Here is a 12,261-nt window from a genome sequence, read left to right as displayed (position 1 = left end):
CCCTGCCCCCCCCCCGTCCCCCCCCCCCCCTGCCCCTTCCCCCCCTGCCCCTCCAGAGCCAACACTACACCACTGCACTATAATTCTAAGTCCTGGTCCTGACCAATCACAAAGTCTCCCAGGGGCAGAACAGAAGCCCAAAATCAGCACATTTATCAAAGAAAAGTGTATTCCGCGGGATGTGGCGCCGCTGTACACGTGAAACACCAGGTTTGCAGTTAGGAGACATTGATAAATAACAGGCGCCTGCAGCAGCCGACTATCTGATATATATATATATATCTCACGCACACCTTCCCCTTTATATGCATATTCTGTGCGCCAGGAAACCCCGTGTACATGTGGGAGAGACCGGGACCCCGCGTACATGTGGGAGAGACCGGGACCCCGTGTACATGTGGGAGAGACCGGTGACCTCGCGTACATGTGGGAGAGACCGGGACCCCGTGTACATGTGGGAGAGACCGGTGACCCCGTGTACATGTGGGAGAGACCGGTGACCCCGCGTACATGTGGGAGAGACCGGGACCCCGTGTACATGTGGGAGAGACCGGTGACCCCGTGTACATGTGGGAGAGACCGGGACCCCGCGTACATGTGGGAGAGACGGGGACCCCGTGTACATGTGGGAGAGACCGGGACCCCGCGTACATGTGGGAGAGACCGGGACCCCGCGTACATGTGGGAGAGACCGGGACCCCGCGTACATGTGGGAGAGACCGGGGACCCCGTGTACATGTGGGAGAGACCGGGACCCCGCGTACATGTGGGAGAGACCGGGACCCCGCGTACATGTGGGAGAGACCGGGACCCCGCGTACATGTGGGAGAGACCGGTGACCCTGTGTACATGTGGGAGAGACCGGGACCCCGTGTACATGTGGGAGAGACCGGTGACCCCGTGTACATGTGGGAGAGACCGGTGACCTCGCGTACATGTGGGAGAGACCGGGACCCCGTGTACATGTGGGAGAGACCGGGACCCCGTGTACATGTGGGAGAGACCGGGACCCCGTGTACATGTGGGAGAGACCGGGGACCCCGCGTACATGTGGGAGAGACCGGGACCCCGTGTACATGTGGGAGAGACCGGGACCCCGCGTACATGTGGGAGAGACCGGTGACCCCGTGTACATGTGGGAGAGACCGGGACCCCGTGTACATGTGGGAGAGACCGGTGACCCCGTGTACATGTGGGAGAGACCGGGACCCCGTGTACATGTGGGAGAGACCGGGACCCCATGTACATGTGGGAGAGACCGGGGACCCCGTGTACATGTGGGAGAGACCGGTGACCCCGTGTACATGTGGGAGAGACCGGGGACCCCGTGTACATGTGGGAGAGACCGGGACCCCGTGTACATGTGGGAGAGACCGGGACCCCGTGTACATGTGGGAGAGACCGGGGACCCCGTGTACATGTGGGAGAGACCGGGACCCCGTGTACATGTGGGAGAGACCGGGGACCCCGTGTACATGTGGGAGAGACCGGGGACCCCGTGTACATGTAGGAGAGACCGGTGACCCCGTGTACATGTGGGAGAGACCGGGGAGCCCGTGTACATGTAGGAGAGACCGGTGACCCCGTGTACATGTGGGAGAGACGGTGACCCCATGTACATGTGGGAGAGACCGGTGACCCCGTGTACATGTGGGAGAGACCGATGACCCCGTGTACATGTGGGAGAGACCGGTGACCCCGTGTACATGTGGGAGAGACCGGTGACCCTGTGTACATGTGGGAGAGACCGGTGACCCTGTGTACATGTGGGAGAGACCGGGACCCCGCGTACATGTGGGAGAGACCGGGGACCCCGTGTACATGTGGGAGAGACCGGGACCCCGTGTACATGTAGGAGAGACCGGGGACCCCGTGTACATGTAGGAGAGACCGGTGACCCCGTGTACATGTGGGAGAGACCGGTGACCCCGCGTACATGTGGGAGAGACCGGGACCCCGCGTACATGTGGGAGAGACCGGGACCCCATGTACATGTGGGAGAGACCGGTGACCCCGTGTACATGTGGGAGAGACCGATGACCCCGTGTACATGTGGGAGAGACCGGGACCCCGTGTACATGTAGGAGAGACCGGTGACCCCGTGTACATGTGGGAGAGACCGGTGACCCCGTGTACATGTGGGAGAGACCGGTGACCTCGCGTACATGTGGGAGAGACCGGTGACCTCGCGTACATGTGGGAGAGACCGGTGACCCCGTGTACATGTGGGAGAGACCGGTGACCCTGTGTACATGTGGGAGAGACCGGTGACCCCGTGTACATGTAGGAGAGACCGGTGACCCCGTGTACATGTGGGAGAGACCGGTGACCCCGTGTACATGTAGGAGAGACCGGTGACCCCGTGTACATGTGGGAGAGACCGGTGACCCCGTGTACATGTGGGAGAGACCGGTGACCCCGTGTACATGTGGGAGAGACCGGTGACCCCGTGTACATGTGGGAGAGACCGGGACCCCATGTACATGTGGGAGAGACCGGTGACCCTGTGTACATGTGGGAGAGACCGGTGACCCCGTGTACATGTGGGAGAGACCGGTGACCCCGTGTACATGTGGGAGAGACCGGGGACCCCGTGTACATGTAGGAGAGACCGGTGACCCCGTGTACATGTGGGAGAGACCGGGGACCCCGTGTACATGTGGGAGAGACCGGGGACCCCGTGTACATGTGGGAGAGACCGGTGACCTCGCGTACATGTGGGAGAGACCGGTGACCCTGTGTACATGTGGGAGAGACCGGGGACCCCGTGTACATGTGGGACAGACCATGACGCCGACGCAGTGCGAGGAAAAGCCGCCACGAGTAACATAAAGCATGTGTCCTGTAATCCGTGGGTCAGTGACAAGGCAAACATGTAGGGCGAGTGTTGGCATGACACGTGTTCTGCACGTGTACACATGGCTATGTTTGCGTGCAGAGGCCTCTCCGGGATGGCACACAGAAGGCTGCATTTCTGCACCTGGTGACCCTAAGGCACACTGCGGGAGGTGTGGTGTCCCCGGGGACCCTCAGGAGCTGTGAAAGTAGAGGGGCTTGACTCTGCCAGACAGGATTTTGGGGACCTGAACGGAAATAATCTCCGACATCATCTCAGGAAAGTCCACGCTCACCATCTGTGCCTTCACAAACAGGTCGAATGTAAACTGGTGCAGCTCACGCGCAATCTGAAACACACAGGCATGTATGAGCGTGCGACACAGGCATGTATGAGTGTGTGACGCACAGGTATGTATGAGTGTGTGCGACACAGGTATGTATCAGTGTGTGCGACACAGGCATGTATGAGTGTGTGACACGCAGGTATGTATGAGCGTGTGAGATACAGGCATGTATGAGTGTGCGACACACAGGTATGTATTAGTGTGTGACACACAGGCATGTATGAGTGTGTGACACGCAGGTATGTACGAATGTGTGCGACACAGGCATGTATGAGTGTGTGACACACAGGTATGTATGAGTGTGTGCGACACAGGCATGTATGAGTGTGTGACACGCAGGTATGTACGAGTGTGTGACACAGGTATGTAGGAGTGTGTGTGACACAGGCATGTATGAGTGTGTGACACGCAGGTATGTACGAGTGTGTGCGACACAGGCATGTATGAGTGTGTGACACACAGGTATGTACGAGTGTTACACAGGCATGTATGAGTGTGTGACACACAGGCATGTATGAGTGTGTGACACACAGGCATGTATGACTGTGTGTGGCACACAGGCATGTATGAGTGTGCGACGCACAGGTATGTATGAGTGTGTGCGACGCACAGGTATGTATGAGTGTGTGCGACGCACAGGTATGTGAGTGTGTGCGACGCACAGGTATGTATGAGTGTGTGCGACGCACAGGTATGTATGAGTGTGTGCGACACAGGTATGTATGAGTGTGTGCGACACAGGCATGTATGAGTGTGTGACACGCAGGCATGTACGAGTGTGTGCGACACAGGCATGTATGAGTGTGTGACACACAGGTATGTATGAGTGTGACACACAGGTATGTATGAGTGTGACACACAGGTATGTATGAGTGTGACACAGGCATGTATGAGTGTGTGACACACAGGCATGTATGAGTGTGTGACACACAGGCATGTATGAGTGTGTGACACACAGGCATGTATGAGTGTGTGGCACACAGGCATGTATGAGTGTGTGACACACAGGCATGTATGAGTGTGTGACACACAGGCATGTATGACTGTGTGTGCCACACAGGCATGTATGAGTGTGTGACACACAGGCATGTATGACTGTGTGTGCCACACAGGCATGTATGAGTGTGTGACACACAGGCATGTATGACTGTGTGTGACACACAGGCATGTATGAGTGTGTGACACACAGGCATGTATGAGTGTGTGCAACACAGGCATATATGAGTGTGTGCGACACAGGCATGTATGAGTGTGTGCAACACAGGCATGTAGGAGTGTGTGCAACACAGGTATGTAGGAGTGTGCGTTACAGGCATATATGAGTGTGGGACACAGGTATGTAGGAGTGTGAGACACACAGGTATGTAGGACTGTTTGTGACACACATGTATGTATGAGTGTGTGACACAGGTATGTAGGAGTGTGTGCGACACAGGTATGTAGGAGTGTGTGCGACACAGGTATGTATGAGTGTGTGCGACACAGGTATGTATGAGTGTGGGACACAGGTAAGTAGGAGTGAGACACACAGGTATGTAGGACTGTTTGTGACACACAGGTATATATATATATATATATATATGACGCAGGTACAGATGAAGCGGCCGTTATTCGAACAAATCACGGCGCCGTTTTTGTGCGCGCTGCTGTACTCCACGGGGCATTAACGCCGCCAATCGCCCCAGGCACACGTGTATCGCCCCAGGCACACGTGTATCGCGGTTGCTTTGTTTGAATTTCATGGATTCTGTTTCTGTGTGTGCAATGAAATGAATGAATTGCAGTGTGTACAGTACTGTGCTACTGTGCGACTGTGTCAATTTCAGGTGTTTAAAAACCAGAACACTAAAATGCCATTTCTGCACTCGCCGCACTCGCGTCTCAAGGCGGAACGGTTGGAAGAAATCACGCGCCATGATATGGGTATTCTGAGGTATACACCACGTGAAGTGTTCGAATACTGTAGGTATATCTGACACACAGGTATGTATGAGTGTGTGACACAGTTACGTATGAGTGTGTGTGACATACATACCTGTGTGTCACACACTCATACATACCTGTATACCACCCATACCTGTATGAGTGTGCGGCACAGGTATGTATGAGTATGTGACACAAAGGTATGTATGAGTGTGTGACACACAGGTATGTATGAGTGTGTGACACACATGTATGTATGAGTGTGTGACATGTATGTATGAGTGTGTGACATGTATGTATGAGTGTGTGACACATGTATGTATGAGTGTGTGACACACAGGTATGTATGAGTGTGTGACACAGTTATGTATGAGTGTGTGACACAGGCATGTATGAGTGTTAGTGACACACAGGTATGTACTGTATGAGTGTGTGACACACAGGTATGTATGAGTGTGTGAGACACAGGTATGTATGAGTGTGTGACACAGGTATGTATGAGTGTGTGACATGGGCATGTATGAGTGTTAATGACACACAGGTATGTATGAGTGTTAGTGACACAGGTATGTACTGTATGAGTGTGTGACACACAGGTATGTATGAGTGTGTGAGACACAGGTATGTATGAGTGTTAGTGACACACAGGTATGTATGAGTGTGTGACACGCGGGTATGTATGAGTGTGTGACACACGGGTATGTATGAGTGTGTGACACACGGGTATGTATGAGTGTGTGACACGGGTATGTATGAGTGTGTGACACGCAGGTATGTATGAGTGTGTGACACAGGCATGTATGAGTGTTAGTGACACACATGTATGTACTGTATGAGTGTGTGACATACAGGTATGTATGAGTGTGTGGCGCACGGGTATGTATGAGTGTGTGACGCACGGGTATGTATGAGTGTGTGACGCACGGGTATGTATGAGTGTGTGACACGCGGGTATGCATGAGTGTGTGACACGCAGGTATGTATGAGTGTGTGACACAGGTATGTATGAGTGTGTGACGCACAGGTATGTATGAGTGTGTGACACACGGGTATGTATGAGTGTCTGACACACGGGTATGTATGAGTGTCTGACACACGGGTATGTATGAGTGTCTGACACACGGGTATGTATGAGTGTGTGACACGCAGGTATGTATGAGTGTGTGACACACGGGTATGTATGAGTGTGTGACACACGGGTATGTATGAGTGTGTGACACAGGTATGTATGAGTGTGTGACACGGGTATGTATGAGTGTGTGACACACGGGTATGTATGAGTGTGTGACACACGGGTATGTATGAGTGTGTGACACACGGGTATGTATGAGTGTCTGACACACGGGTATGTATGAGTGTCTGACACACGGGTATGTATGAGTGTGTGACACGCAGGTATGTATGAGTGTGTGACACAGGCATGTATGAGTGTTAGTGACACACAGGTATGTACTGTATGAGTGTGTGACATACAGGTATGTATGAGTGTGTGACGCACGGGTATGTATGAGTGTGTGACGCACGGGTATGTATGAGTGTGTGACGCACGGGAATGTATGAGTGTGTGACACACAGTTATGTATGAGTGTGTGACACACGGGTATGTATGAGTGTGTGACACACGGGTATGTATGAGTGTGTGACACACGGGTATGTATGAGTGTGTGACACACGGGTATGTATGAGTGTGTGACACACGGGTATGTATGAGTGTGTGACACACGGGTATGTACGAGTGTGTGACACACGGGTATGTATGAGTGTGTGACACACGGGTATGTATGAGTGTGTGACTGCTGTAAACCTGTCCGTCTCTCACCGGCTGCACAGAATCCAGAAGCTTGGTTAGCTGGAAGAACCTGCGGGAGCAGGACGCCGGGTTACTCCTCTTGCAGGAAATGACACGATCTAACTCCTTAATGTAATTCATCCGTAGCTCATCAAAGCATTTCTGATCCTTCAAACCTTCCACGGGGACTGCGGAAAAAGCAGCACATGAGTTACGCCATCAGTGGCATCATACCGTGGTCTGCCCCGAAGCTCCCACACACTACGTCCTGTCACTGCACCCCAAAACACGATCACAGAAACTCCCACACACTACCTCCTGTCACTGCACCCCAAAACATGATCACAGAATCTCCCACGCACTGCCTCCTGTCACTGCACCCCAAAACATGATCACAGAAACTAACACACACTACGTCCTGTCACTGCACCCCAAAACACGATCACAGAAACTAACACACACTACCTCCTGTCACTGCACCCCAAAACACGATCACAGAAACTCCCACACACTACGTCCTGTCACTGCACCCCAAAACACGATCACAGAAACTAACACACACTACCTCCTGTCACTGCACCCCAAAACATGATCACAGAATCTCCCACGCACTGCCTCCTGTCACTGCACCCCAAAACATGATCACAGAAACTCCCACACTCTACCTCCTGTCACTGCACCCCAAAACACGATCACAGAAACTAACACACACTACCTCCTGTCACTGCACCCCAAAACATGATCACAGACACTCCCACACACTACCTCCTGTCACTGCACCCCAAAACATGATCACAGCAACTAACACACACTACCTCCTGTCACTGCACCCCAAAACACGATCACAGAAACTAACACACACTACCTCCTGTCACTGCACCCCAAAACATGATCACAGAAACTCCCACACTCTACCTCCTGTCACTGCACCCCAAAACACGATCACAGAAACTAACACACACTACCTCCTGTCACTGCACCCCAAAACATGATCACAGACACTCCCACACACTACCTCCTGTCACTGCACCCCAAAACATGATCACAGCAACTAACACACACTACCTCCTGTCACTGCACCCCAAAACACGATCACAGAAACTAACACACACTACCTCCTGTCACTGCACCCCAAAACATGATCACAGAATCTCCCACGCACTGCCTCCTGTCACAGCACCCAAAACATGATCACAGAAACTAACACACACTACCTCCTGTCACTGCACCCCAAAACATGATCACAGAAACTAACACACACTACCTCCTGTCACTGCACCCCAAAACATGATCACAGAAACTAACACACACTACCTCCTGTCACTGCACCCCAAAACATGATCACAGACACTCCCACACACTACCTCCTGTCACTGCACCCCAAAACATGATCACAGCAACTAACACACACTACCTCCTGTCACTGCACCCCAAAACACGATCACAGAAACTAACACACACTACCTCCTGTCACTGCACCCCAAAACACGATCACAGAAACTAACACACACTACCTCCTGTCACTGCACCCCAAAACATGATCACAGAATCTCCCACGCACTGCCTCCTGTCACAGCACCCAAAACATGATCACAGAAACTCCCACACACTACCTCCTGTCACTGCACCCCAAAACATGATCACAGAATCTCCCACGCACTGCCTCCTGTCACTGCACCCCAAAACATGATCACAGAAACTAACACACACTACCTCCTGTCACTGCACCCCAAAACATGATCACAGAAACTAACACACACTACCTCCTGTCACTGCACCCCAAAACATGATCACAGACACTCCCACACACTACCTCCTGTCACTGCACCCCAAAACATGATCACAGCAACTAACACACACTACCTCCTGTCACTGCACCCCAAAACACGATCACAGAAACTAACACACACTACCTCCTGTCACTGCACCCCAAAACATGATCACAGAATCTCCCACGCACTGCCTCCTGTCACTGCACCCCAAAACATGATCACAGAATCTCCCACGCACTGCCTCCTGTCACTGCACCCCAAAACATGATCACAGAATCTCCCACGCACTGCCTCCTGTCACTGCACCCCAAAACATGATCACAGAATCTCCCACGCACTGCCTCCTGTCACTGCACCCCAAAACATGATCACAGAATCTCCCACGCACTGCCTCCTGTCACTGCACCCCAAAACATGATCACAGAAACTTCTAATCAAAGTCTCCAGGCTGCAAACCGTGAGCAGAAATTGCAGCAGCTTTAACCTGGAAATAATCCCAATGAAAAGAACAGGGTTTTATTCAGCTAAATCCTCCGTTTCGTGTTTGATACCACGCAAGGTGCCACGTCCGTACATTTCCTTATCAGAGAAACGCAAGGTGCCACGCCGTATATTTCCTTATCAGAGAAACGCAAGGTGCCACGCCGTATATTTCCTTATCAGAGAAACGCAAGGTGCCACGCCGTATATTTCCTTATCAGAGAAACGCAAGGTGCCACGCCCGTACATTTCCTTATCAGAAACGCAAGGTGCCACGTCCGTATATTTCCTTATCAGAAACGCAAGGTGCCACGTCCGTATATTTCCTTATCAGAAACGCAAGGTGCCACGCCCGTATATTTCCTTATCAGATAAACGCAAGGTGCCACGTCCGTATATTTCCTTATCAGAAACGCAAGGTGCCACGCCCGTATATTTCCTTATCAGATAAACGCAAGGTGCCACGTCCGTATATTTCCTTATCAGAAACGCAAGGTGCCACGCCCGTATATTTCCTTATCAGATAAACGCAAGGTGCCACGTCCGTATATTTCCTTATCAGAAACGCAAGGTGCCACGCCCGTATATTTCCTTATCAGATAAACGCAAGGTGCCACGCCCGTACATTTCCTTATCAGAAACGCAAGGTGCCACGTCCGTATATTTCCTTATCAGAAACGCAAGGTGCCACGTCCGTATATTTCCTTATCAGAAACGCAAGGTGCCACGCCCGTATATTTCCTTATCAGAAACGCAAGGTGCCACGTCCGTATATTTCCTTATCAGATAAACGCAAGGTGCCACGTCCGTATATTTCCTTATCAGATAAACGCAAGGTGCCACGTCCGTATATTTCCTTATCAGAAACGCAAGGTGCCACGCCCGTATATTTCCTTATCAGATAAACGCAAGGTGCCACGTCCGTATATTTCCTTATCAGAAACGCAAGGTGCCACGCCCGTATATTTCCGTATCAGAGAAAAGCAAGGTGCCACGCCCGTATATTTCCTGATCAGAAACGCAAGGTGCCACGCCCGTATATTTCCTTATCAGAGAAAAGCAAGGTGCCACGCCCGTATATTTCCTTATCAGAGAAACGCAAGGTGCCACGCCCATATATTTCCTTATCATAGAAAAGCAAGGTGCCACGCCCATATATTTCCTTATCAGAGAAAAGCAAGGTGCCACGCCCATATATTTCCTTATCAGAGAAAAGCAAGGTGCCACACCCATATATTTCCTTATCAGAGAAACGCAAGGTGCCACGCCCATATATTTCCTTATCAGAGAAACGCAAGGTGCCACGCCCGTATATTTCCTTATCAGAGAAACGCACGGTGCCACGCCCATATATTTCCTTATCAGAGAAAAGCAAGGTGCCACGCCCATATATTTCCTTATCAGAGAAAGCCCAGAGGAGTTTTCCCTTTAACGTTTTGCCGCCGGGAGACTTTGGTAAATAAAACTCCCACGTCTGCCGGCACAACCGAAAAACCGGCCGCAGATTTATCAGAGATGCGCCCTCGCTCTCGGTACGTGCGGTGTTCTCGTGGTGAATTTACTTATTAAGACACTTGGGGGCGTGGAAGTCGTTGTAACGTGGTGTCCCGCCTCCCGGGGACACGGGGGCCCTATGTGGCCCCAAAACTTACTAATGCTGAAGAGAAGCAGCGCCTTCATGCAGAGGAATTCCTCCGGGGTGATCTGCAGCCAGCCGAACTCCTGCGAGAGGTGCCGCATCCGGACGCACTGACTGTACATACGGGACTTGTGCATGCGGTACCTACAGGGCGAGACCACGGAGGTGAGACCACGGAGCAAGGGAGGCCGAGGTGAGACCACGAGCAAGGGAGGCCGAGGAGAGACCACGGAGGTGAGACCACAGAGCAGGGAGGCCGAGGAGAGACCACAGAGCAGAGAGGCAGAGGTGAGACCACGGAGCAGGGAGGCAGAGGTGAGACCACGGAGCAGGGAGGCAGAGGCGAGACCACGGAGAAGGGAGGCAGAGGCGAGGCCACGGAGAAGGGAGACAGAGGCAAGACCACGGAGCAGGGAGGCGGAAGTGAAACCACAGAGCAGGGAGGCAGAGGCGAGGCCACAGAGCAGGGAGGCAGAGGCGAGACCACGGAGTATGGAGGCGGAGGTGAGACCACGGAGCAGGGAGGCAGAGGTGAGACCACAGAGCAGGGAGGCAGAGGAGAAACCACAGAGCAGAGAGCTGAGACCACGAAGCAGGGAGGCGGAGGTGAGACCACGGAGCAGGGATGTGGGACCACGGAGCAGGAAGGCAGAGGAGAGACCACGGAGCAGGGAGGCAGAGGCGAGACCACAGAGCAGGGAGGCAGAGGCGAGACCACAGAGCAGAGAGCTGAGACCACGAAGCAGGGAGGCGGAGGTGAGACCACGGAGCAGGGATGTGGGACCACGGAGCAGGAAGGCAGAGGAGAGACCACGGAGCAGGGAGGCAGAGGCGAGACCACAGAGCAGGGAGGCAGAGGCGAGACCACAGAGCAGGGGGGCACAGGAGACTACAGAGGCCAAGGAGAGACCGCAGAGGCGAGACCACGGAGCAGGGATGCAGAGACGAGACCACGGAGCAGGGAGGCAGAGGCGAGACCACGGAGCATGGAGGCAGAGGTGAGACCACGGAGCAGGGAGGCAGAGGTGAGACCACGGAGCACGGAGGCAGAGGCAAGACCACGGAGCAGGGAGGCAGAGGCAAGACCACGGAGCAGGGAGGCAGAGGCAAGACCACGGAGCAGGGAGGCAGAGGCAAGACCACGGAGCAGGGATGGTCAGGACAGAGACAGGAGGGGAATACATTTTTGTGATCTTATTGATCCAATCGCTTTTCTTCTAGATGAGCCAATCGTGCATCCGACCCCCTACCCCATTCTGTCCCAGCCCGACCCCCCTACCCCATTCTGTCCCAGCCCGATCCCCCTACCCCATTCTGTCCCAGCCCGACCCCCCTACCCCATTCTGTCCCAGCCCGCCCCCCTACCCCATTCTGTCCCAGCCCGACCCCCTACCCCATTCTGTCCCAGCCCGCCCCCCCTACCCCATTCTGTCCCAGCCCGCCCCCCCTACCCCATTCTGTCCTAGCCCGATCCCC

General features: G+C 53.4%; 1 protein-coding gene across 2 annotated transcripts in view; it reads right to left on the bottom strand.

Moving 5' to 3' along the window:
• Window positions 1-43: 43 nt before the first annotated feature.
• AR (androgen receptor) overlaps window positions 44-12,261 on the bottom strand; it is a 174,491-nt gene continuing 162,273 nt past the window's right edge. For both annotated transcript variants that reach the window (XM_075573568.1, XM_075573569.1), the window contains exons 6-8: window positions 10,799-10,929; window positions 6,925-7,082; window positions 44-3,185 (exon numbers count right to left, since the gene is read on the bottom strand). In XM_075573568.1, the coding sequence (XP_075429683.1) occupies window positions 3,030-3,185; window positions 6,925-7,082; window positions 10,799-10,929 (445 nt within the window). In that variant the 3' untranslated portion in view covers window positions 44-3,029. The remainder of the gene's footprint in view (window positions 3,186-6,924; window positions 7,083-10,798; window positions 10,930-12,261) is intronic.

This window comes from Ascaphus truei, chromosome 16, assembly GCF_040206685.1.
Source record: "Ascaphus truei isolate aAscTru1 chromosome 16, aAscTru1.hap1, whole genome shotgun sequence".
Lineage (NCBI taxonomy): Eukaryota > Metazoa > Chordata > Amphibia > Anura > Ascaphidae > Ascaphus > Ascaphus truei.
Note: the sequence above shows the minus strand (reverse complement) of the source record. Positions and strands in the feature narration are given on the sequence as shown.